General features: G+C 49.6%; 2 protein-coding genes across 13 annotated transcripts in view; one reads left to right on the top strand and one right to left on the bottom strand.

The window, feature by feature from the left end:
- Nucleotides 1-54: 54 nt before the first annotated feature.
- DDX11 (DEAD/H-box helicase 11) lies at nt 55-18,910 on the top strand. 4 transcript variants are annotated; one of them, XM_055712904.1, is made up of 26 exons: nt 59-342; nt 559-801; nt 1,166-1,252; nt 2,822-2,979; nt 4,114-4,159; nt 4,710-4,817; nt 5,372-5,459; nt 5,933-6,135; nt 6,709-6,861; nt 6,967-7,013; nt 7,818-7,897; nt 9,184-9,228; nt 9,351-9,418; nt 9,954-9,992; nt 10,459-10,582; nt 11,110-11,247; nt 11,709-11,821; nt 13,144-13,216; nt 13,592-13,695; nt 14,494-14,643; nt 16,601-16,669; nt 16,847-16,947; nt 17,372-17,456; nt 18,044-18,119; nt 18,298-18,452; nt 18,573-18,910. In XM_055712904.1, the coding sequence occupies exons 1-26, from the start codon at nt 151-153 to the stop codon at nt 18,600-18,602; spliced, it is 2,775 nt and encodes a 924-aa protein (XP_055568879.1). In that variant the 5' UTR covers nt 59-150; the 3' UTR covers nt 18,603-18,910. The 4 variants fall into 4 exon arrangements, with proteins under 4 accessions (XP_055568877.1, XP_055568879.1, XP_055568878.1 ...); XM_055712905.1 differs by having other exon boundaries at nt 63-342; nt 11,113-11,247; XM_055712902.1 differs by having other exon boundaries at nt 55-342; nt 18,298-18,910.
- Nucleotides 18,911-19,781: 871 nt separating this feature from the next.
- Nucleotides 19,782-25,612, bottom strand: part of WASHC1 (WASH complex subunit 1) — a 46,851-nt gene continuing 41,020 nt past the window's right edge. For all 9 annotated transcript variants that reach the window (XM_055712912.1, XM_055712907.1, XM_055712908.1 and 6 more), the window contains 7 exons: nt 25,396-25,532; nt 24,332-24,467; nt 23,009-23,213; nt 22,351-22,515; nt 21,835-21,993; nt 21,120-21,188; nt 19,782-20,563 (listed from right to left, as the gene is read on the bottom strand). In XM_055712912.1, the coding sequence (XP_055568887.1) occupies nt 20,412-20,563; nt 21,120-21,188; nt 21,835-21,993; nt 22,351-22,515; nt 23,009-23,213; nt 24,332-24,467; nt 25,396-25,532 (1,023 nt within the window). In that variant the 3' untranslated portion in view covers nt 19,782-20,411. The remainder of the gene's footprint in view (nt 20,564-21,119; nt 21,189-21,834; nt 21,994-22,350; nt 22,516-23,008; nt 23,214-24,331; nt 24,468-25,395; nt 25,533-25,612) is intronic.

Below are 25,612 nucleotides of genomic sequence, written 5' to 3'. Positions count from 1 at the left end.
GCACGGCACGGCACGCCCGTCCGCGCTGCGGGCCTTCCCTTCCGCCCCTTCCCTTCCGCCCCGCGCTGCCCGTCACCGCAGCGTCACGGGAAGGGCGGGGGCGGCTCCGGCTCCGGGCGCCCGGTTCGAAGCGGGGCGGCGGCGGGCGGGATGGCGAGCTGGGCGGCGGCGGGCGCGGGGCCCGCGTTCCCGCAGGCGGCGGGCGGCGGGGCGGCGGGCCCCCGGGGAGGCCGGTTCCCGTTCCCCTACACGCCGTACCGCATCCAGGAGCAGTTCATGGAGGCGCTGTACGGCGCGCTGGAGGCCGGCCGGGTCGGGATCTTCGAGAGCCCCACGGGCACGGTGAGGCGGGGCGGCGGCCGCCGGGGCCCGGGAGGCCGGGGCGGCGGGAAGGGGCCGGCAGGAGGCCCCTCGGGGTGGGGAGGGCCGGGGGTACCCGGGGAGGGGCAGGTCTGGGCCCGGGCCCGCTCAGAAGCGGGCTCTGCCACTGCGCGGGTTGTCCCTGTGGAGTCGTCACCGGCCACCGGCGGGGCCTCACTCGTTCTTTTTTTCTGTCAGGGAAAATCCCTGAGCCTTATCTGCGGGGCTCTGACCTGGCTCCGAGACTTTGAGGAGAAGAAGCAGCAGGAGGAGGCGAGAATTCTGGCGCCTGAGGCCAGCGGGCAGGAGGGGAAGACGCAGCCAGCATCAGCATCAGCCGGGTCAGGGCACCCCGAGAGCAGCGGCGCGGCGGGGGAGCCAGAGTGGGTCACAGCGTTTGTGCAGAAGAAAGAAGAGCAGGACTTGGTGGACAGGCTAAAGGTTGAGAAATGCTCATGTGCAGAGATGGGTAAAATAGCGAGGTGTGAGGATCAGAAAGGCTGATGTCCTGGGTGGCGATGGATGGACACAAGGCAAACTTTGGTGGTGGTCTTTGTCTTTCGTAGGACTTTGTCTCAGTTATGAGGGACGAGGCATTGCCTTGCAGGTTGCCTAAGATAGGAAACTGTATCGCTCTGAACATAATAACATGTAATAGGCATGCACCCCAGGAGAAAGGGACAGTGTACTGACAGTTTTGTTTCAGAGTTAATTTTTTACTATACCTAGGGCATAGGAAAGCAATTATACCCAGGATTTTGGACTAAATACGCTTCATCCTTCCTTCACTCTCCCTTTATTTTAGGAAGAGCAGATCAGGAGGAAAAAGCGAGAAGAACGTCTTGAGAGAATTCGCCATAATGTGCAGTTAAAATACGCAGCAAAGAGGAAGGTGAGTTATCTTGCAGAGATTAGAGCTTTCTCTTTTGGTTACCTCAGGTGTTTTTCACTTGATTTTATTGGGAACTTTACACTGAATTTCTAACCCATCTGTTTGGGTAGCTCTGTGTATTAGGTTGCTGAAATTGGCCATCCAAAGTTTTTGGTTAAATATGGAAAACAATCTGTGCATAGAGAATTTTCTGTGACAATGTGTGTGTGTGGATGGAGAGGTGGTGTGTTCTGATGGTCTTCTGGCCTTCTGCTTTTAACAGCTTTAATACTTGGAGTTATTATTTTGAAGGCTCTCCGTTTTATGAGCATATGTGAACACACTGTACTACTGTACTAAAACCTGTAGAACTATGATTAAATTCAAGGTCATGAGAACAGAAGACCCCCACAAAAAAGCCAGGTCAGGCTTTGGTTGTGCTTTGCTCACCACCAGGGAACGAGTGTATTTTGTTTACTCTTATAGCAAACATGATTGTATTATTCAGAAATGTCACTTTTCTACATATAAAAATTCCACATATAAAAATTTCACAGATATCTTTTCCTGATATTTAGGTGGGTGAGCTGGGCTCAGTACTCTTGCCTCTAAATGCTCTAAGGTGGTATGAAGCAAACTTCCCAGAAATACATACTTCAGGTCCCCAAACGGGCAGATTTATTAGGCTGCCAGGCTATTAGTTTTTAGTGTGCTCCATCTCAAGTGCTGTGCTGTGTTTTGGTCAACTTTTGTGAAAAGGATATGGCAGAAGTAGCAACAGTGAATGGCATATAAAAACAAATGGAACAAAGAACTTTTGTCTCTTAAAGAAGAATGAAGATCATGTGAAATGAAAGCATGATAAAAAGCTAGAAAGCAAGTGTGAGAAATACTATAAAGACTTGGAAAAGCAACTAATTCTTTTCCCCTGTTGCTCATTAACTGCATTTCTTCATAATGTCGTGGTGAAAAAAAGCTCATTGACTGGAAGATACTATTTTCAGATTAAAAAATGAAGTTTTCTTTATCAGAACACAAAGTTAATCAGAAAACTATTCTTAACAGTTTAATGGAGTTTTTGTAGAGGGGTAGACCTGTGTTAGAACAAGAACTGCATAACTGGAGAAAAAACAGCAAAAGTTTGGTGCTCTGCATTCTAAAACAGATGCTGAGTTTATCTTGGCTTTGGGTTAAGTGTGGATGGTGTTTGATTATGTCCTTACATGTTTGTTTACACACTTTTTTCTCAGGCAGATGTCTTTTATGGGCCACTTCAAGCAAATAATACTGGATTACATGGATACTGTCATTTCAAGATCTGTTAGTTCTTAGTTGCATAGAAGTTTCCCCTTCATATATGTCTGCGAGGGCAAGTCTTTGGTTGTTGGTAACAGCTGCATTCTGTAGGGCTGAACAGCTTCAGACACCCTGGGTGCATTTCTTGTCCTGCTGGGGGTTTAACCCAGCAAGCCATTCCCTTGGCTACCTGTGAGGAACTGTGCCGTCTTCTGACGTGTTGATGGCATAAAGTGATGGGCGTGCTACCTCTCTTTCTGTGTGAGAAATAATGTGATCACATGTTCCTTTTAGAGGTCTGAGGAGGATGAGACAAAGCGCCTTCTTCAGCTCAGCAAGGAGGTTTTTTCAGAGGGAGATGGAGTGGATGTTCTAGAGCAGCTGGATCACAATGAGGAGGAGCTGATTCTTGCTGAATATGAGAGTGACGAAGAAAAGAAAGTGGTATATAGGTAAGGTCAGGGACTGAGAGGGTTCCATGCCAAGGGAACATTTTCTGTATCATTCTTGGCTTGCCTTGATTAAAGAGATTTCACTTGTGATTGTGCAGATCTGGAGTCTCTCCCCCATTCAAGCTGTGTAAGGTAGTGGTTGTTCTGGGGGTTTGTTTGTTTAATTGGCTGTTTGGTGTTTTGGGGCAATTTTATTTTTGTTTGTTTGTTTTCTAAATTTTTGTTAGACTGAGCAGAGTGTCCTGAAGTGTTTTCTGAGAAAGTGCATCTTTCTTAAAATGTGTGGCAATGCCCTGCCTTTATCTATGTCCAGTTTCCCAAAGAACACTTCTGGTTGCTGAGTGAATGACTTGAGATCAAGTTCCTTACATTAGAAAAGCGAAAGGGAACTCGGGGCATCATAGAAAGCTGTCAGTCCTGTGGATTGGCACTGGCATCTTTTGATACTCTAAAGGGAGAGATGTTCATATTTCTAAAGACCAAGTCTCAGCACGAAAACCCCATGCACACTTCTCTCTTTCATACATTTGCTTTATGCAGAAAGCCAGAAGCCATACTTCAGCATGAAAAGTCAAATACATTTAAAATACAAATTTACTAATTAGTATCTAGACAGATCCTTCTGCCTTAAAAATTGCAAAACATTTAACTACTTAGTTTACATGTAGTTTATCAAACATTAAACTGCTGTTGCCTTTGAGGAACTCTATGGCAGCTGAATATCTTCCTGAAGCTTTTCTGTATGCAACAGCTTGAGGGTGGTAAATTGTCTCTAAAGGGAAAGTTTTACAAAAATAAATAAATAAGCTCACCAAAGAATAGTATAGCACTGATTAGCTTATGCCCAGGGCTTAGAAGCCCCAGATTTAAAAAATAAAAAAAATCTTGAAGTTGCTAAAGACACAGCCCTACAGATATTTTTCTTTTAAAGAGCAAGCTTGACTTGATTGTGCACACTTACACTATTCTTAAAAGGTCGATTTTTCTTGTACCTTGTCAGTTAAGATCTGAGGCTCTTGAGATGACATAACCATCTCTCTTGAGGCCTTTCTCTTGTAGTAGAGCATTGTTTGATTCTAACTGTCAGTGATCTGCTGAAAGGAAACTGAGAAACTGAGCTTTCTCTTCTCTTAGGCTGGAAGCTGACGACGATGATTTGGAAGAAGAGCATGTGACTAAGGTGAGATGAGGAAAGTAAGTAGTGCCACCTCATAAAACGGCATAGGAGCGAGCAGAATTATGGCTTCCTTGCACCCTTCCCAGAGTTGTGCAGTAAAGGAGGATTTAGGGACTAGCATCCAGTACCTGCCAAATGTGTTGGTAATAGCAACCAGTTCTGCTGTGCTCATCTCCTTCTGGACTGCACTGGCTGCCTAAACAGCTTGCTCTGCTAGCACTGCTGAATTTTTGCTGTGGTTTGCTGTGAAAGCATGCTGCAAGAAACAGTTTTTTATTACTCTCCAATGGTGAGTGCCTTTTTGTTTTTTTAATAGGCACCTTGGAAAATTAAATGTAAACAAAGGCAAATGCATAGGAGAAAACAAAGATAAGGCTGTTGGCCTCAGCAGTTGTAAGATGGCACTCAAACATGTGCCTTCCCTTGTGTTTTTGAAGGCTTGAGCAAGATTAACCTTGTTGAAGTGCTTGGCTGATTCCCTGCAGGATTGGTTGTAGGTAGGGGATTGATTTCCACGTTCTTCTAGTCTTCCTTTTGTTCTTCCTTACTGTAGATTTACTACTGCAGCCGCACTCACTCCCAGCTGTCTCAGTTTGTGCATGAGGTGCAAAAAAGTCCTTTTGGGAAAGAGACACGTCTGGTCTCCTTGGGTTCCAGGCAGGTATGTGGTATTGTTCACAAGTGACCCAGACTGCATGTTAAAGTTGATGGGAGAGACTTAGCCGAGGTGTGTGGGTTTGACACCACAGAAGGCATCTCAGGGACTGACTGAATCTCCCATTGAAAAACTAAAGCAGTCACGGGTTGTGACACAGATCTGTGATGTACATTTTTCATTTTTCTGTGAACTGTGTTTTGGCCATTTAACCTTTGGTGTAAATGCAAGAAAACTTTGGGGGTTTTTGTTACCTTTTCTGATGTGGAATATTACAGACATCTGGGTTACTGGGAAGGTGCTCTTAGTATTACTTCTGGTAGCATTTTTTAGAAGCTATTGTGTAGCAGTGAGCCATCTTAGTGCACCTTTTCCCATTTTTATTCTGCTTGCTAAGTTTTTATGGGTTTCAGGCATATTTGTAGCAGTTAGTATGCCCAATGTCTGACTGATAGACTATTCCATTTCTGAGATTGATTTGAAGAAATACTTTCTTGTACAGCAAAGGGGCACTCAGTTCTTAATTGACCACTTACCGCTTTGCTCTTTGCCTGCTAAAGAACCTGTGTGTGAACGAGGAGGTGCAACGCTTGGGGGCTCTCCAGCTCATCAATGACCGCTGCATGGAGATGCAAAAGAATAAACATGGTAGGAACACTTCTGGCCTGGGGAAGCAATCGCTGATAAAGCTGGTATGAGAGTCTGGAGACAGTGGGCACTGCCAGTCAGTTCTAGCAAGACAGTGGTAGGAGCCTGAAAATGGCAGGTTGGAGGAGCAGAGCTGGAGGTCCTCAGCACTTTTCTTGACGTCCAGTCTAGGATGCTGGTACCTGTATGTATTTTCTGAGTGTCTTAAGTTGGTCAGGCCTTCTGCAACGGAAGGATACTTGTCTTTGTAACTCACCACTAGAAACGTTGGAAAATGTCACGTGGCTAAATCTAACTGGTAAGAGCAGCGCCACTGTGGAGATGCAGATGTTACCGCTGAATAATTTTGAAATAGATGATAGGTCAAAAATACATGTGACAAAGCCTGCTTTGAAATCCAGGCGTTTCTGCAAAGTGGTTGTTTCAGGCTAGGGTGTGTGTTGCTCATAGCTCGCTTTGATTTCTGCTGTTAGAAAAGAAGAGTCATGAAGAGAATGAAGGGAAGAAGAGACGTGTGAGTCGCACTGTATGCCCATTTTATTCCTACGAGCAAATGCAGTTTCTCCGTGATGAAATTCTAGTGGAAGTAAAGGATATTGAGCAGTTGGTGGCTTTGGGAAGGGAGACCAAAGCCTGCCCCTATTTTGGGAGTCGATACGCCATTCCTGCTGCTCAGGTAAGGTGTACACAGTTTTAGCAGAATTAATGCCAGAGGCTCTAAGAATAAACCAGTTGCCTGCTCCCTCCAGTACTGTTAATCAATGTTGCCAGAATTTGTAAACGGGCTGTATTTCTGTCAGCTGTAGTTTTACTGAGAAAGCAAAGGAAAATGAGAATACCCACGTGAAGTTAACAGGGAGGCTGTGAGTATTTCTCAGCGTTCTGAAATACTTGAAAGGCTCAATAACTGAGGCGATACTGGCATGTGGGTGTAATCTTACTTCTTGCCACCACTCTTTCTTGCTTGGTTCTCTTATCAGAAGACATGCTTTCAGTGCTTCAAAGGAGAGTCAGAAGGTAACCTGAGCCAACAGGCAATTGTGGCATAACTTACCTTCAGTTTAAATGCCAGTGCCCCTCTCAAGCATGGGCTGTCTCTCTTCCTACCTTTGCCATAAGTGTAACTTACTTGACTGAACTCTGCAAGGCCATCTGATTTGGACCCTTAGTGAGTGGTTGGGGAGTGCCCTAAGTTTGTAAGGATCTAGTTTGTAAGCTAGAATCAGGGCGGCGTGTGCTTTTTCTGTAGCTGGTGGTGCTGCCCTACCAGATGCTCTTGCATGAGCCTACCAGGAGCGCTGCTGGGATCAAGCTGAAGGACCAGGTTGTAATCATTGATGAGGCCCACAACCTCATAGACACCATCACCTGTATCCATAGTGCGGAGGTCAGTGGCTCTCAGGTGAGTCATAGCCTGGCCTGTTAATCCTAAGTGAGCTCTGCATCCAGCAGAACACCCTTCTTGACTCCTGCATCATAACGGCTCCTTTTTTTTTTGTTCATGTAGCTGTGCTGTGCCCATTCCCAGCTGTTGCAGTACATGGAGCGATACAGGTGAGGATCTCAGAGGCAAATGGCACAACAGCGGCAGGCAGTGTGGATGCCATGGCTTGTCTCATGTCTGCAGGGTCTTTCTTGCTTTTCCCCAGTGGAAAGTTATTTGCATTAATACTTCTGCAGTTGAAAAGCCACTTGCTTCATTATCTCTGTCTAGAATCCATCTAAGCCAGACTCCTGGGGCTGGTATTAAGCAGTGAGAAGGGGGGATACCCTGAGGATTCTGGCTTTCCCTTATACTGTCAGTTCCTTTCCCAGTATCTATCTCCCTCTAATCGCTCCTGCTTTGTGATGCAGAGTTTCAAAAGATTCAGCCTTTCATGTCTCTCCCGGACCTTAGTCCTTCATGTGCTTTATGGCTGAGGCAATAAGCTCTGAGGAGGAGGAAGCTATACGTGGGTTTTGGCTCTGCATCGTGGGTTTTGGCTCTGCATCGTCATCCCTGCAGTGGTTGATTATTGTGCTCGGTGCTAATAAATCTGAATTTGTGGAGCATTATTGCAACAGGGACTTGAGACGTCACTGCCATTGTAATAAACAAACTGTAATTAATGTGTGAGGAGAACAGCAATGGTAGGAACAGTATGAGGTGCATGAGTGAGTTATCTGGGGTGACCTTAGGCAGGGTATCCAGAGGTCTATGCCTTGTCACAAATAGGGAGAGTGAGCCTAGGGGAAATCATTCTCGCTTCCTGTCTCCCCAAAATTAAAGGGAGTTCAGATGCTTGCTTCTGCAGCTCAGCTGCTTGAGTTAGTCCCTAAAGGCATTTTGGGGCCTAATACCTGTCTTGTTTTTCACAGGAAACGTTTGAAGGCAAAGAACTTGATGTACATTAAGCAGATCCTGTATCTGCTGGAGCGGTTTGTGGCTGTGCTGGGAGGTAAGCAAACCTATCTCTAGGGGTGCTGTTAGTCTCTGAGCTATTGGTGCTTCCTCAGGCTCTGTCCCCATTCCCCCTCTGCAGAGACTGTGGGGAAGTGTTGCTCATGTATATGTTCAGATGCCATCAATTTTATTTCTCAGGCTGTTTTGTAACATGGGGACGTTGACTGGTGTATGCCTGAACCCCTCTCTTTGATTAGCTGAGGAGCAGCAGATGACATCATAAATTGATAGAGACAGTTTCCTTCTTCTGTGTGGTTTTCAGATTTGATCTCAGTGGGGATGAGGTAGGATGGTAAGTGAGGAATACAGCAGATGTATTACAGTGATCAGATGGCATAAGAGCTGCACAGAATAAATCTCCTGGGTCATCTGGTAGCAAGGCCTCTATCCATCAGGCATGCCTCTGCAGAATGAGTCTTTCTTAAGTGGTGCTTTTCCTTTGTGAGAAAATACTACTTTGCTGTGATTTTTAAATCCGGTGGGATTTGCAGGGCTCCTTTCCTCTAATGACCTGTTTGCTAGACCTCAGTGTGTCTTGAGGAGAGCCTGTTGTATGTTCATAAAGAACTTCCTCCTTGCTTAGGGAAAATGCAGTAATTTGGGGCAAGGGCCTGGTGGTACTCTCTGCCTTTCTCGGAAACATATACTTTTCTTCCTGCTCTGTTCCTGCCCCTGTTCTCTTCTCCACACTCAGTTAAGTGCTTTCCTTAGAAAATGCAGCTTGTGTGCAGCTTCTTGATTGAGGCTGCAAAATGAGGTGTGAGGTGGGTGTTAAATGCTAGGGCTTAAAATGCGGGGAGTGACAGCAATTAATCCTGTTCTGGCTGTTGGGGTCTGGGCATGGAGCTGGCTGGAGGCTTTCCCCAGTTCCCAGTCTCCTGTCAGCCTATGCGCCTCCCAGCTCCCCGCTGCTGCATTGAGGAGGGGTGAGGGATGCATTGCAGTCGCTGTCCCTTCTATCTTTGCAGCATGATGACTACGTAGTGTGTGAGCATTTGTATGCACCCACCCTACCTCCTGCCTCCTGCTTCAGAAGGAATGTAGGTGGTGTTTCTTAGGATGCAGCAGCACAGTTGTCCTACAGTGCAGGACTGTCATACAGAGGAAATGAAAACTGAGCAGGAACTGATGTTTTGTCTGTAATAGCTGCATTTTGCAGATGTACAGTTATTTCTTGGGTTTTGTCCTGGTGTGGGTGTCTGTTTCAGCTCAGTTGTTAGTTTCTTGCTTTGTTTTAAGATGGACTCGTAAGTTTCTTTGAATCGGTTTCATGTTTTACAGGTAATGTGAACCAAAATCCTAGCTGTCAGGCAGTTTCACAAACAGGTAAGACTGGAGTGAACACCTGGGGTATGCAGCCATCAGTCAGGGACATGGTTGTGGGCAGTAAGGGGCTGCAGGCCCAGCAGCTAGTAATTTTTTTTCTCATTTCCCCCCCTTTCTTTCAGGGACGGTGCTAAAATCTATCAATGACTTTCTATTTCAGAGCCAGATTGACAATATCAACCTCTTCAAGGTAATGCAAGTGTTGTAGTCTTCTAGGGCACTCCTAGGTGGTGCTGACTTGTTCAAGGTTATCAGGAAGCGTGTGTGAGAGGTGGAAGTAGAGCCAAGGCCCACATGGTCGAATCTGCTTTCTAGCAGATTCTCCCCACCTCCCCAGTAGGTCGATCTCTTCTGCTGCTGTCTGGATAACAGTGCATTAGAGCTGGATAGGTGGTTTTGGGGTAGAGGGAAGCAAGCAACTAAACATGTACGAGCGCATAAGGTGTTTGTGGGCAAAGCTAAACTGTAAGGGTTGAGGATGAGGAAACTACTACTCCAATAACCTCAACCCATCCCTTGAACCTCCAAACACAGCATCTTAACACCATGTGTTTCCACTCTGGAAGCAATGCCTTTGTCATAAACTGTTGTCTGGGAGGCAACACTCAACAAGGAATGGTGCACCCCTCCCCAAGAGCACACCCCTGCTGGACAGGGATCAAGGACGGCAGGATGGGAGAAGGGGTGCTGAATGCCAGTTCGTTTTTCTGTCTTTCTCCCAACAGGTTCAGCGTTACTGTGAGAAGAGCCTCATCAGTAGGAAGGTACTGCCCCTGAGGCTTAATGGTCAACAGTTTTCAAGTGCAGTATCACACATTGAGTTTGAAGTGGAAGATGCAGCAGCTGGGTCTTCTCCACCCTGCTCCGCAAACAAAATGGTTCCTGCAAAAAGCACTATGTGGGCAGATTACCTTTTGCTTATACAGTAAAGAAATATACAACATGGTGTACCACGGTTTTCCAGTGGGTGCTAACACTGTGCAGCTTGGCCTCGAAACTGCCAGCCCGGTAGGCTGCACCACACTGGAGGAACAAGCATCAGACACTTGTTTTGGTTTTGGTTCAGTGGGTAGAGGAAAGTAACAGGAGCTTGGGGCTGTGCTGATAGATTGTGATTGGGCTGGTTTGTGAACACCTACCAGGGAACTTTATCTCTGGCAGGCCAGCAAACCCGTTCTTGTCTGGTTCCTGCTGTTGGTAATATTAGTCTTTCTGGCTTTTGCTTGGCAGCTTTTTGGGTTCGTGGAGCGCTATGGAGGCACTGCCACAGCTGTGAAGACCAACAAGGAGAACCAGAAGTTGGCTGGTTTGCAGAACTTTCTTCTAACCCTCCAGCAGGGACCTAATAAAGAGGGTGAGTTCAGACATCCTCTACTTGTGCATCTGCAGACAAAGTGAGGAGGTACAATCTGCATCTATCTGCATGGAGAAAGGGGGGAGGCAGATCTGAAGAATGAGAGACTGCAGAAGCTGTCCTGCACAGGTGTTTTTTAACATATCTAACTGGAGGACCCAGGCAAAGATACATGTGATTAGAAGATCTCCTGAGGTCCCTTCCAGGCAAAATGATGATGCCATTCCGTGTCTACACTGCATGCACTCGAGCTTTGCACTGCTGTGACCTGCTGGCTCTGTGACCTGAGCTACCATGGGTAGCTCTGTTCAGTGATGCTGAACAGCTACAAAAACAGATTCCACCCTGCCCGCCCCCAGCAATGAGACAGAATTTGATTTCTCACCTTTATTTGGTCTTTGTTCTCTGCCTGCCTACGTAGACCAAGCACGTTCCTGTGGAAAGGACTCATCTGTATTTCGTGCTTAGTCCCTCTGTTTAGAAGTGTGGCCTAAGTTGCCTGCCTGTCCTTTTTCTCTTCGGGCCAGCAGGTACTCCCCAGAGCCCTCCCATGGAGGCTGAGAGTGACCAGCTCCGAACTGCCTCTCCGCTGATGCAGATTGAAGGATTTCTGTCAGCCCTTACGAATGCAAACCAAGATGGTAGAGTCATTCTCAACAGGCAAGGTACTGGAAAGGGCGAGCTGGGGAGAGGTTGCATGAGTTGCAAGCAGGATGCTTCACTGGCAGGGAGGGAGGAGATCCTGAGCTTGGGGGGAGCCTGCAGCAACGTATCTGCCATCCGTGATGCAGGCTGGCAGGCTTGGTCTGTCTGAGGACGCTCATGAACCTAAACAAATTCTTAACCAAGGATGGTGGGGCCAGGGTTTGCAGAGCTCTGCTCCCACTTTGGATGTCAATTTTTGTCCTGCAAATTACTGCACCTCTTCTACAGCACCAGGAAGATTAGGAAGCAGAACGTAACTTCCAGGTTTGTGTTACCTGCTTCTGTCTCTGGCAGTGCTGAATAACAAGTCCTTGCTTTGAGAGGTGGTGACCTGCCGCAGTGCCCAGGGCAGGGGGAGAATCTCTCGTCTCCGAGTGTGTGTCACAGCTAGCTCCTGATGCTGTTTCTCTTCGTTTCCCAGGCACAGTTGGTCAGAGCAGCCTCAAATTCCTCTTGCTGAATCCAGCTGTCCACTTTGCCAAGGTGGTGGAAGAATGCCGTGCTGTAATCATCGCTGGGGGCACCATGCAGCCGGTAAGGGAAAAAAGATGCTATGCTGAGGCCTCAGGAGGTCTGTGGTGCTATCTGCAAGCAGATGTGGAAGGATAGCAGCTTGGCCCTCTGGAATGTGCTCTTCTCACTTCCAGTGGTGTGTGTGTGGAAAAAAACCTCTCTCCTACCTCCCCTTTTATCTCCCTGGTATGTTTTCCCTGCGTGACATGGGCACACTGCCTGTTGGTGCAAAAAGTTGTAGGTGCAAGGGCAGGATTAACCTTGTCAGCCTTGTCCTCGGGACGATACAGGCTGAGGCTGAGCTCATGGTAGGTTGGGACTAGCATGGGCAGCAGTCAGAGGACCTTGTAAAACCATATGACCTTCTAAAGGGACAGGGATCCCACAGGGACCATCCCACAGAGGATCTTTCAGAAAAAAATCAAGACTTCAGTACTGGTACGGTGGCAGGGAGCTGATCACCCTTTCCCCACTGCTTTAGTGTCTAAGGGGCAGTGTGTCTGCGTGGTACAGGTGCCGTGGGGTGTCAGATACCCCCGTTAGTGACTTTTATCCCGTTCTGGACATGAGTGTCCTGGGATTTCCTCTTTGCCCTTGTGGTGATGAGGGAAGGGGGTTGCAAAGCGCCGAACCTCCTTTTAGCAAGGCCACCGTTCCAACTTTGAGCCCTTCAGGCTGCAGCTGGGAGAGCCGATGGGTTGCAGCCCCAGCCGTGCTCCGTGCGGTGCTCGGGGGTCCTGGGCCCGGGTAACTCTGCAACTGGAGCGTGTGGGCCCGGAGAGGCGGGGTGGTTCCAGGCAGGGCACCTGCCCGGTGCAGCAGGGCCTCGGCGAGGCTCAGGACCGCGGGCACGGACAGGGGAGGCCGCCCCCGCCCCCACCCCCACGCAGCCTGTTGTCCTCGGCCGGGGGGGCCCCGGGGCAGAGCGCGGCCGCAGGCTGGGCAGCGCGCGGGGCCGGGCCGCCAGCAGGGGGCGCTGCCGCCCCTCGCCCGGCCGGGGCGCTGCGGGGGGCTGCCCTGCTCGGGGCCGCCGAGGCAGACGCGCTCCCCGACCGCGGGATCAGGCAGGCCCTTTCTCCTGCCTGCCGTGGTCTCCAGCACGCCTTTCAGCCCTGGCTTGTGTGCTCGGCATTCCCATGCTCTTGGGTTCCCTCCATGATGCGAAAGTCATCCCTCCTGTGGGATGGTTGTGTGCCATCTCATCATGCTGCGGCCAGCAACCCACCTTATGGAGCTGATTAGCTCTCCCCCGACATCGGTGCTCGAGAAGCAGTACCAGTGTTGCTGATGTAGCATCTTTTGGGACACTGGTACTTTACGCCTCTTTGGCTTGTGGTTCATAGGTGGCTGATTTCCGAGAGCAGTTGCTATCCTGTGCTGGTATGGACCCTGCACGTGTCGTGGAGTTCTCTTGTGGTGAGTGTGTGGGGGTGGCAGGGAGAGATCATCTGTCTCTGCAAGACCCGAGAGCAGCAGTTTCTTTGGTGCTGTTTTGTCAGCACTCCATAAGCAACATGGCATCTTTCCTAGAAATCGGGGCAACAAAGGGGTGCTAGTTCCCTTCCACTCTCAGCTTCCTCAGTGGTCTTGGCCAGTATCAGCAGGCAGTGTGCCGTGACTTCCTCCCAGGGGCGCAGGGAATGGAAGCCAGCGCAGCAGAGTGACTTAGGCACTTTGGCTTAGGCAGGGAAACAGGCGCCTCTGTCACTGCATGCAGATAAAGCTTTTTAGCTAGCGGGGTTTGTGCTAACAGCAGCAATGTTGACTCTTACTACTTGTTCTTGTCTCCAGGACATGTGATTCCTCCAGAAAACATTTTACCCATAATCCTCTGCAATGGTCCTTCCAACCAGCAGCTGGAGTTCACCTACCAGACGAGAGACCTGCCCCAGATGGTCAGTCTTTCCTTTGTTCCCTTCCTTGGTATCTCTTTTTTTGCTTCACGTGCTTATGTTTTGTAGGATAGTGTGCTCTCTGTTTGAAAGGTGAGCGGATCAAAAGCCATGGCAAGGGAAATCCATAGGATTTGGGGCAGGTGTGTTGCCAAGTAACTGGGAAAGAGTAGCAGTAAAAGGGGTTTTGAGCTGCCTGCTCAGAGATAGCTGTTGGAGATGAGGAATGCTAGCAACTCCTGTTTGGCTGTACTGAGGTCCTGCATTTGTGTGCTGGGTATCAGAAGGAGATTTGTGACTGTGCTTTGCAGTCTGAAGGGCTCAGTGACAGCGGAGTGTGGCAGCCTTGCAGAGTGCAGCCCAGACCACAGGGGCAGCAGCAGATGTTTCTACACTTTCTCCCTCTTCCTTTGGTGGGTCAGTAAGCACCCAAGGTCAGACACTAGATCTGCTCTGCCCCTGCTGAATCTCCACCAGATGTGCTAGCTAGCTCTCCACATCTGTTCTAGTGTGACAGGTCCCATCCACTGGGACAGCAGACACAAACCCTCCTTTCCTGAATGACCACTGTTCCACAGCAGGAACAGAAATCCTGGATTAGGCAGAGAGGCCAAGCTGTGAAGAGCTATTTCATGATGCCCAGCTCCCCTAGAGAGCTCTCTTAGACCTGGCATATTTCCCACATTTTCCCTCCCCTAAGGTATGTCACAGGGGAGATGTGATCCTGAGATTGAGCGCAGAATTGGAGCGGCATTAGTGGGAGCTCCTGTCAGCTGCAACATGCTCTTGTCTCTCTTACAGATGGATGAGACAGGTCGTATCCTTTGCAACCTGTGCAACGTGGTCCCAGGAGGTGTGGTGTGCTTCTTCCCCTCCTATGAATATGAGAAGCAGGTGTATGCACACTGGGAGAAGATGGGGCTGCTCACCCGCCTGGCAGCTAAGAAGAAGGTAATTGTGCAGCCAGGGGCAGTTGGTACTTTAAATGGAGGCTTCAAAAATCAAACAATTATCTATGCGTTACAGACCTCTCTTGCCGAGTTGTTCTCATACTCTGCACAGCAGAGCAGAGCGGATGTTTATCTAGCCAATCCCTCCAGTAATGAATAAATGATACTTCCCGGGCGGCTGATCACTGAGCTGGGATCTAAATTAGATTAAATGCAGCTATAGATTCTTTTAAGCGTGCAGTCTTGTGTAGTGGCCATGGTGGGAGACAATTCTCGCTTTCCATAACCAGCGAGCTTTTTCCCGTGTGGCTGAGAGGCTGTTCAGGTTGAGCTCTTACAGGGAATTTGTTTTTCCCAGGCTCAGCTTGTGTGCCTTGAACACAGACCAGCACAACAGAGGGCTGGGCAGAGTGGGACTAGAGTGCAGTTCATAGGACAAATGGTGGGTTTTTTCTGGTAGAAGTACAGAGATAAGAACTGAAAGAGTAGCAGCGGTGACTCCCATTGAAGAAGCGATAAGAAACATTAAATCGGGAGATCACTGCAAATATAAAATCTTTGCAATGACTCTCACACAAGTATTTGAAAGTTGGGTATTGAAGGTCAGGCAGTCTGTCTCAGGGTGTGGGGCAGGGATCTTGGATCACGTGCCAGGGGAAGAAAAAAGAATTACCTACACCCTGGTTGTGAATTCTGTTTACCAAAAGCTAAAAAGCTTCCCATGTGGCTTAGGAGAGCACAGTCCCAGGTATTTTACAGCCTCGGTGCAGGCATTCTGGCACCTGGGTATGCCTGTAGGTTTTTGAGGTAGAAGTATCATGCTTCAGCTTCTCCATGTGTTTGTACAGCTAACACTCATAGCGCCTTTCAGGTGTGTTCTGTCAGGGTCCCAACAGCCTGCCTGGTGCCTCCAAGGCTTCATGCCACACAGCTTGCTCTGCCTTCCAACTCTGGTTTGTTCTTGTTCAGCCTTTGCAGTCTGCAGCAAATTGGATATGCATTAGCAAGGCAATTTGGTCGAAGTGCCGCAAGTGTGACTTTCAGCTGCCCACACACAAGATCATATCATAGCAGAGGAAGGTTAAAGTCTTTCCTGAGGTGACGGGTGAGATCACACTGAGATTATATATAAATTATGCAGGGAAAATTAATTTAACTAAGAGGATTAACTAGCTACTGTTACAATAAGTTAAATAATTCTGGCTTATATTTGTAATTGCCAATTATTTTTCTAATGAAAGACTGATTCTGGCTGGTAAAATTTAATAGTACTTCTTGTTAACCAAGACAAAACACGTCCTTTTGGTTCTTCACCGTCACAGAAAAGACAGATGTTGCACCTCTTGTTTACAAGGAAAACAACTTGTGATTTAGGCCAAAGTGCAGCATCTATCAAAATGCTGCTTAATTAACTGCAGGGGCTTTCAGTAACTAATTAGGCATGCTAGAATAACATAAAGAAATACTACTTTATGTATGCTTTCCATAGAAAGCTAGTTTATTCAGTGGGCAAGGGGAGCTATGACATGGAGTGAACTGGTGATTTGAACTGATTGGTCTTGTCACTGTCCTCCAGGATCTTGCAGCTGCAGGGTCTCCTCATCCCACTGGATCTTTATTCGTGAGTGGAAGAGGTACACATTGCCTTCCTGCCTTTCAGCTCTCAGATGACTTGTAACTTCTTGCATAGTTAAGGCAAGCCTGGCAAAGCTGAAAGGGAATGCTGGAGGGGCAGAGCAGCTGCTGGTCCGTTCAGAGCCTGGTTGAAAAGTGCTGTAGTGAGCATGCAGTGTGTTTCCAGGGTGCAGGGGAAAGGTGCTGGTTAAGTTGTTTTTTCAGGCAATTAGTCCTTCTCTGATCTTAGTTCCATGTGCCATTTAATGGCATGGGAGTAAAATGATTTGCTTTCCTTAAACTGCTTCCCTGTTGCTGCAACTGACATGCTGTGCCTGTGACAGATCTTTCAGGAGCCGAAGAAAGCCAGCCAGGTGGAGCAGGTGCTGGTGGAGTATGCCAAGTGCATAAAGGTAAGCTGAGCTGGCAGGCTGGTGGGAGCGTGGCGTCCCAGCTGCACACAGAGTGCTGCTAAAGAGGGCACTGCAGCTTTTAGCAAGGGAAGAGGACTCCAGCCCAGGTGTGGGAGTGTTCCTGAAGCACAGAAATCTTCCCTACTCTGGTTTAAGTTGCTGGTCCCCCTCCTGCAGCGCTGCAGCCAGGCAGGAGGACAGATGACGGGGGCCCTGCTGCTTTCTGTAGTTGGAGGCAAAATGAGCGAAGGGATCAACTTCTCCGATGACCTGGGAAGGTAAGGTGGCTGTTCCTTGGAAGGTGAGCACCGGGCCTGCGATGTGGTGACTCCAAGCAGGATGGATGCATCAGTACTTGCATAGATAGAAAATCCTAGGGAGGACGTGGCCTCGGCTGATGCATAAACCAATGGGACCGAGTCTGCTGGGGGGTGTAAAACCGAGCTTGACCAGACTACTTGTCATGTGAGTGATGCAGTCAGGCTTGCTGTGCTAGATAATCCCTTGTTCTGGCAACCTGAATCCCTCTGCAGCTTTCCATTCAGAATATGCTTGTCAGACTGCTGTGCTTTAATTGCCGCCTTTGGTTTCCAGGGCTGGCTGTCTTTCAGGGATGCAGTGACCTCTAATTCATCAGCCTATTGGCAGGGTGCTCTAGGATGAGACATTAAGAATAACGCAGTCCTCCCTTGCCCCTTGCAGGTGTGTGATTATGGTGGGAATGCCTTACCCCAACATTAAATCTCCAGAGCTCCAGGAAAAAATGACTTGGCTTGACAGAACAATGGTAACAGAGACACGTACACCTCTGCCTGTTTCACTTCTGCTTTTCAGTATTAACTTCCCTCCCAGCACACAAGTCCCAGGGCTGCCTTCGAAGATTTTTTTCCTTTTTTTTTCCTTTGAGCTTGCCCTCATTTCCCAGTCTGTGTGGTACTGACAGCGCAGCCTTCTCCACACTGTCATGTGCAGGGGGCTCTAAACACGGGGAAGAAGCTCAGTGGAGGGAAACACCAGTGGGGCTCGCTGGGAACTCCTTGAGTTCCAAAGGGAGCAAGGTCCCTTCACCCCAGGAGGTAGCAGAAGTCCTCTTGACTCACTTGTTCTTTCTCCCTGCCCACTGGAGATGCTGTTCCTGGGCAGCTGGGGACAAGTTTTCTGCCTTTAAGGGGGCCTTGGGCTGGCTTTTTGTGAATGCTCAACATAGTTTTCTGACTGCAGCCTTTCTTCTGTTGCTGCTCACTCTCAGCTTGGGGATTGCTTGGCTGCCTGCTCGCTCTGCAGGGGTAAAAGCATGTGCCTCACTTTGTCATTAAGACTCTATTTTGCTTTACACCTGGCTCATGTTTAGTCTTACCTATTTCTCCTTTCCAGCCCAGAGCTGCCGGCCAGGCACCTAGCAGAGTGCTGATTGAAAACCTGTGCATGAAGGCAGTAAACCAGTCGATAGGTAATTCATCCTTCCTTGGACAGGTTGGGGGATACAAAATGTGACTGCACTGGAGTAGGAGGGTGGGAAAAGGGACATGTTACAAATCTATCTAAGTACAGATGACAGGAACATGAGTTTCTTTGTCTGAGAACAAACTTTTGACTGGGCCATTTTAATGTGGTTGTACACTGTACAGGCAGAGCCATTCGCCATCAGAAGGACTTTGCCAGCATCCTGCTCCTGGACCACAGGTACACACGCCCTGCCACCTTTAACAAACTGCCACAGTGGATCAGGGAGAGAACCCAGGTGAAACCTGCCTTTGGATCAGCGTTTGCAGAGATAAGAAAGGTCAGAACTTGTATCTTAGATACTTCTACCAAAACTGTTTCCCACTGTACCCATCTGTACTTTTCTCAAACCTTCACTTTAGAGTAAGGCCAGGAGCAAACTGGTTTTGTGTGTTCCTAGTTCCATCGAGGGAAGTTGGATGCTTTGTGACGAGGACCAGAGAACAGGCTGTAGGTCAACTCTGTGAGCTACGCCTCTGAAGAACACCTGAAGCAACACAAGTTCCTGCTTTTCCATACCAAGGAGTTTGTGAATCTCTGCTTCCTGCCCCCCCTGTAGTTGTTTGCTGTTCAATATCTGAGCTCTGTGAAGGTGAGACAAGCCTTCAGCAACATAACTAGGAGGGAAACTGGTTGTAGGCCTGAGGCAGGTAAAGATAGTAGTGGCAGGTTCCTATTTGTTTACAGCTGTTAAGGTTTTATTTAAATTGATTAAATATTTTCAACTCAAACACTTAAGTATGGAGAGTATCATTATTTTGACTGAACACATCTGCCTTTTCCCATCCCAACGGAAATGTAGAGCTTTCCATAGGGTTTGTGTCATGTTGGAATTAGACAGTCAGACTGGCAACTCTAGGTAATATTTCTTGTCCCCTTCTTTCTGACTTGCCTCAAGCAGTCGACAGATTGAAGGGAGAGGTTTGTTCTTTCAAGGGTAATAAAGATATGGCCATAATACAGCACAGCGCTTCTCCTTTGAACACTGTTTAACACAGGATTGCTCTGCTCTTTTTACTGCCTAGGTTTTTTAATTCGAAGTAACTTTCTGTGGAAAATAGTAAGTAAAAGTTTGGGTTTCTAAAGTGTAACCTTCCTGGGCTTCTTTCCTGGGTTGTGGGTCAGTGCTGGAGGGCAGCAATAACCAGGACAGCTCTGTAATCCCACAGCTGTCCTCAGCACTTTCTGGCATCCTGAGCAAGCCTCTTTCCAGGAGCTTCGTTTGCCTCCTTGCCAGTTTCAGCAGCTGGATGCTAACTCTCAAGGCTCTTCACAATGAAGAAAGCACTTATAATTAGATACAAAGCTGGTGCCTGCTCCCTATTGTTAATTAGCCCCACAGGGAAAGAAGCAGCTGCTTCTGAGAAACTTCTGTTGTGAGTCTCCTGCCCCTTCAGTGGGTGCAGACCCCACTGTCTGGCACAAGCTCTGCCTTCAGCAGTGGGCAGCGCCTGCTTGTAACAGCTGATGCCCTGCAGCCCTGCAGCAGCTGGTGGTGCTGGGATGTAAGGCTAGCCCCTGCCTGAGATGAGAATGGACAGCTGGGCTTTCCCTTAATGCACTCGTAATTGAGCGTGCTTCCTGCTTTTACGAAAGTGAAGGCTGCAAGGACCTGCTTCCTTCAACTTTATTGAAATTTTTCTGACAGCAACAGGCAAAGAATTACCATAAGCCAGGTAGAGAAAGAAACCATTGAGTGCAGAGGCACCAGGAATTAGACCTCTGTGAAGGGATGGGGACACACACACACACACACACGTTCTCTCTTCTAGCAACAACCAAGCAAACAGGAGCTTCAGCAAGCACGGAGACAAATCGGGCAAGGGCTGTTTGCCTGCAAGAGATGCTTTTGCAGTCATCACCAGTCACATAGGAAAAACTGAGGGCCCTTTAAATCAGGAGCAATGCTAGTTCTGATCCTCTGAAGCACAGGCTGCCCCACTGCCTGCCAGCTGAGGCAGGATTTATTGCACCAGCATGAGCCACAGCAGTATTTGAGGTGGAATGCAGTAGCATTTAGGGTGGAGAACAGCACAGAGCAGAACAGAAACCCTCATTGGTAACGAGAACTTCAGCAGCAGTTGGCTCCTGTTGTTCCTGCTTCTCTTCAAAAAGAAACTACAGGATCCCCGTGCCATGCCAGTACCCACCCTCTCAAGGGTACTGCCGCAGGCTGGTGTCTCTCAAAGGTGCTTATTTCAAGAGCCCTGGGATTTACACTGATGCTCAACTGACCTCTCTATGACTCCCAGTCATCCTCATCCTCCTCACCCGCGGGCTGCTGTGGGGGTGGGAGGGGTGGTATTGAGTCTGACATACGAGCAAAGGCACCAGCTGGACTTCCAGGAGCATCAGGATTTCCAGAGGCTCCTGGCCCTTTTCCTGAAATACCTGTGAGGGAAGGAAAATCAACAGTGAGTGACACCTGGGGGCTAGAGAACACAGACGCTTAGCAGAGGGGAGGGGGAAAACTGCACCTTGTACTCCAGCTCCCAGCACCCAGGTGACAGGCAACGTGCTTAAATGCTGCCACAACCCTACCTCATGGGCTCATTTAACTAAAGCTCCACCGGAGCAAGTCCATGCCCTCCTCTGCCAAGTGCCGAGGGGGGACACTGGCCCTAAGTGCCCCGGCTACCTGCTAAGGCCTCAGGGCAACTCGGGTCCCCCACAGATGAGGGGCCAAGCTGCCCCAGCACTGAATTAAGACACTGCTGTCCCTTCCTCACAGGTAGCTTTCAGAGTCCATCCTCTGCCTCAGACACAGCCTCCTCCTGTGCCTCCAGCTGGACTTGAGGCAGAGATTCCTCTGCTCACCCTCTGTAAAGACACTCAGGGAAGTGTCTCTGTTCCTGTTTCTAGGGCTATGGCTGACACAACGGTGATGCCAGAAAGTGCTCTCCCTCTTGCCTAGGTGGAAGGAGCAGCCCACCCTGCAGGACAGTACCTTTGCGCCTCAGCACCAGTTTGTTGAAGAGGTCTGACATCAGATCTCCACCTTGTCCTGTAGCTCTCACTGAAACAGAGCAAAACAAGTCAGACAAGAAGAAGCATCAGTCTGAACTCAGCAATACAGTGAAAGCATTCTCCTGCAATACTACCTTCAGTTTAAAGACAACCCCAAACTTCTAATCTTGTATCATACCCCTAATCTTTCCCCCAATAGTCCAGTTTCAGGTCAGGAAAACACCAGGCACCACAGGGTAACGGCATCTTCTGGGGAGATCCAAGAGCAGAATTCCTTGAGGGGCAAGAGGGACAAGGCATTTGCAGTCTCATGCTGCTGAACCAGCTCATCAATCCCTCCACACACACCCCCCGCAGCTACCAAACTGGCTCGGCCCTGTCCCTTTTGGCCCAAGGGTTTTTCTTTGTGTGTCTGCCCCCATGCAGCACACGTGAAACTTCTACCTGTGCCCTGAGACAAAGCGGGTCTCCATCAAGAACATGAATGCTCTTCTGGCCGCTGGGGTTTAGCAAATTCACGGAGCTTTGGCTGAATGGGAAACACCCGAGACCCACACCAGCCTGTGAGGAGGGACAACACCTTTCTGCTCTGTATGTCCACTGTGCTCCTGGCTTGCCCGTCTGCCCCCAGACCCACACCTCCCCAGCCTGGGGCAGAGAGAAAGGAAGATCAGTTCGCTGAAGAGCCTCAGCACCTTGTTCTTGTTCCTTCTGCTTCTTCTTCTCCAGCTTCCTCTCCTTGACACTGCGGAGGTTGGCCTTGCCAATGCCACCAGCCTGGCGGATAGACTCCAGGAGACTGGCACGCCCAGTAGAGGGGTTCACAACCTCCTTCGGGGCTCCCTGGACTGAAGCTGCAGGGACAGGAAGGACAGGCAGCAGCAGCCATAGGTCAGTGCACCAGCTACAGGCCCAGCCAAATCCCTGTGGAAAGGGCTGCTCCCATACCCCGCCAGCGCCTGCTCAGGGCGGTGAGCCAGGCCCAGGCACCTCTCGGTGATGGGCTTACACTCAGCCCAGCCAGCAAAAGCCCTGCCAAGGGGGAGCTGAAGGCTTGCAGCTCCCAGGCAGGCAGAGGCAGCTTGCCCTCCCACCGCAGCCTCCCTGCTCTGCCGAGAGGCTGGGAAACCACAGGGAACCAACCAAGGACATGGGCTGAAGCCAAGGAGTCAGATTCTGCTGGTGAAGCTGTGGAGATGCCCAGCCCTTACCTGCAGGCACTGCACTGCTGCTGTCCTCGCTTGCTGTCTGGGCTGGCTCAGAGAGGGCTGTGGGCTGGGGCAGGGGCGGTGGTGGCGGCACAGTGGTTGGCATAACAGGAGGCGGTGGTGGAGGTGGTGGTGGAGGAGGGGGCAGTAGCTCAGCATCTTGAAGGTCTGAAAGATGAAAGAAGTTGCATCTGAAGAGTCCCAGAGGACAGCACACCGACAGCTTCAGCTCAGAGCTCCGCATGCCGCAGTGGCAACAGATCAGAGTCCTCAGCACACACCGTGCAGCAGAGCACTCCCACCCTGTGCAGCATCTCTTAACAGCAGGCAGGGCCAAGGCAGTTTGAGACTCCCCTACTCTGCCCTCCTCAGCTGCATCCCACTTGCACAAGGGCATCCCACCAGGCTGCCACGAGGCCAGTTCCCGCACAGCACGCTCTCTCACCCCTAGCCATGCAGAAGGTGAGGGATGTAAGGGGCCCAGGAAGTCTGGCCAGTTCTTGAGCAGGTTGCAGCTTTGACTTGGGCCCAAGCACAAGCCAGAGGTATCTCCAACATCCATCACAAAATCTCTGCCAAGGGACTTTCTGCCTTGTCTCCATCTTCTAGCAAGCCCTGCCTTCCTCTTTCACAGTGTCCTGGGATCAGGAATTGGAAATACCTGGTTGCAAAGGCTCCGCCAACTCAGTGTTGAAAGTGGGCAGCTCTGGAATAGCACTGCTAGGGGCAGACGGTGCGATGCCGGGGCCCAGATCAGCACTGTACATGAGATCTGCGGCAATGCCAGGTAGGTCTGGCAGGTAGGATGGCACATCAATCTCGGGGACCTGGCCCAGATCTGGCACGTAGAAGTAATTTTCAGCTACCTAAAAGAAACCCAAACCAAAAAGATAAGGCAGTGACTATGCACTTGCTTTCCCTCGCGGCAAACAGGGGCTGTGCAGGCAACAGCCTGGGTGGCAGTCACAGCTCGGCTTGTGTACCTTGGCACAGTGGCTGCTCATCAGCTAGCCCTAAAACTGTGCTCTTGTCCTGTGGCAGCTTCTCATATGCAGAGGCCATCTCCTGCAGGCCAGGCTCAGAAAAGGCAGGCTGCAGAAGGAGGAAGAGCTGCAGGACTCGTTCTCATTTCTTGCAGGTGGACTCTCTTCTCCTGAACATCTCATGCAACCACCTTTTAGAGCCTACATAAGCCTGCCCCTTCTCCTCCAGAAAAGAATGGTGCCTGAACAGTTTCTGAGATTAAGACGCAGGAGAAGCACAAGCAAGTAGTTACGGAGGTTTGGTTTTGTGTTTAACACACTGGCAAAACAGTACTGAAGGTGCACTGTGAATAAAGGAGTGAGTTTGTTTGCTGTATACCCTGCTATCTTCTCTGGTCCAACAGGATGAGCAAATGGCTTCCAGGCTCCTTTCCCCAGCCCCAAACCACACATTCAACCACGTACCAGCAAAGCTCCAGGTATGGCCTCTAAAAGATGTCGAGTACAAGACCAGCCATGTGCTGGGGCAGATGGGTTGGTGCACTGCCTGCCCCATGCCCACGTTAAGCACAAACCCTTCACTCAGGCTGGCTGGCCCTTCTGTTTGCACCAGCAGGCATGACGGATCAGACCCCCTCCCAGGCACCTTCTAGCAGTGGTACCTCACCCTCAGACTCCTCTTGAGGCGCAGGAGTTAGCACAAGAGGGCTGATCAGGTGATGGAGCCTCCAAACAACTCCTCTACAGCCCTGATGTCAAGCAGCAAGGCGAATCAGTATCACATTTCTCACACCACTCAGCAAATGCTTGAGCAGAAAAACCTGCCAAGCTTGAGGGTTTTGTCTCACCCATCAAACTCACACCAGGACTTCAAGCACAAAACCAGGCAAGGTCCTTCTGATAAGTGAGATGATATTCTACAATCCCATGAGTTGCAGGAGCCTCTCCACCCTACAGGAGCCCTCTCCTCTCAGAACCGAGCGCAATCCTCTGCATCTCACCTGTCGGTCCAGCTGTCCCCTTTTGGTGATGGAAAGAGGAGCATCAAAGAGCTTCTCTTCTGTCTCTGTTTCCAGAGCAACATGGGTTTTGGTCACTGCTCCAGCCAGAGGATCCAGGAAAACATACTTCTTGTACCTAAGGGTAGAGGACGAGTATTTCAGTGATGCCACCTCGAGAGCCAAGGCCAGAAGAAACAGTGTACCCAAGGAGGCCTCGGAGGTGGAGACCTCCTGACTCACAAAAGTGGAACATGTTGGGCTTTGCAGTTTCTGTCTTTTAGCCCCATTTTCCTGCATTTCCTTCCATAACCAGAAGGCAATCAACTCCCCATCCTGCCAGTGCAGCCTCCACATCCATCCTAAAACAAAGCCCCACTGCACTGCCATCATTACCAAGCTCTCCCTACCACCTGGCCTGAAACCGGCCTACAGCCTGCAGCAGGACACCAGTCTTTCCTGGTGACTTGTCACTCAAGGTCCAGGAGGAAAGCAAGTGGAAATAGTCAATGGCTCAGGAGAAGAAAGAAAAGGTTCAGCAGCTGAAAGCTCAAGAAGGGCTTAAAGAAGCTCTTCAATATGAGCAGAAGGAGGAACCAGGAGGCAAAGCCCAACAGGAAAGAGAACTGCATTGAAGAGTGGAGATACTAAAGCAGCGAGATTGGTGAAGTGTTGCTGTGAGGAATCATCAGGAGAAGAGGCGGTATCTAGGCTGGCACATGGGGCAGAGAAGGGCAGAAGTGAAGGCAGCTTTCAAGGCTGGAGAGAAATTAAAGGAGAATGACAGGAAAAACTTAAGTCAGGGAAGGGAAGTGCAAAACTGGGTTGAAAGCAGGTGAGTGGAGGATCAGATGCAGACGAAACAACTCTTCCACACAAGGGAAAGAGTAGGGAGGAAAGGGTTGCTAGCTGGAAGCCAGTGGAGAGGTACCAAACACTGCCCTGTCAGGAGCCTGATATGTAAGACCCCCAGGAATCAGGCAGTTACTGCTGCCCCCAGGGAAGGGAAAGCTCCTCTGAGGAAAAGCAGGGGCAGGCAAGCAGCACAGCACTGCTCCAGCTCTCACAGGTTCTCAGTGGTGTTGAAGAGCAGTAGGGAGCTGAGGGAGCTGATGTTCCTGGGGAGGCTGCCAAGGCCTTCTTCTGCGTCATCCTCCTGGTGAACTTTTGTGCTCACGCACACAGGGAAGTACTTGAGCTTCTCCTGCAAGACAGATAACAGGTGGTAAGACACTAAAACTACAGCTGCTGAGACATCTCTCCCCAGCCACCACAACCGACACT

This window comes from Falco cherrug, chromosome 5, assembly GCF_023634085.1.
Source record: "Falco cherrug isolate bFalChe1 chromosome 5, bFalChe1.pri, whole genome shotgun sequence".
Classification (NCBI taxonomy): Eukaryota; Metazoa; Chordata; class Aves; order Falconiformes; family Falconidae; genus Falco; species Falco cherrug.
The sequence above is the reverse complement of the archived record's forward strand: the minus strand, read 5'-3'. Positions and strand labels throughout refer to the sequence as shown.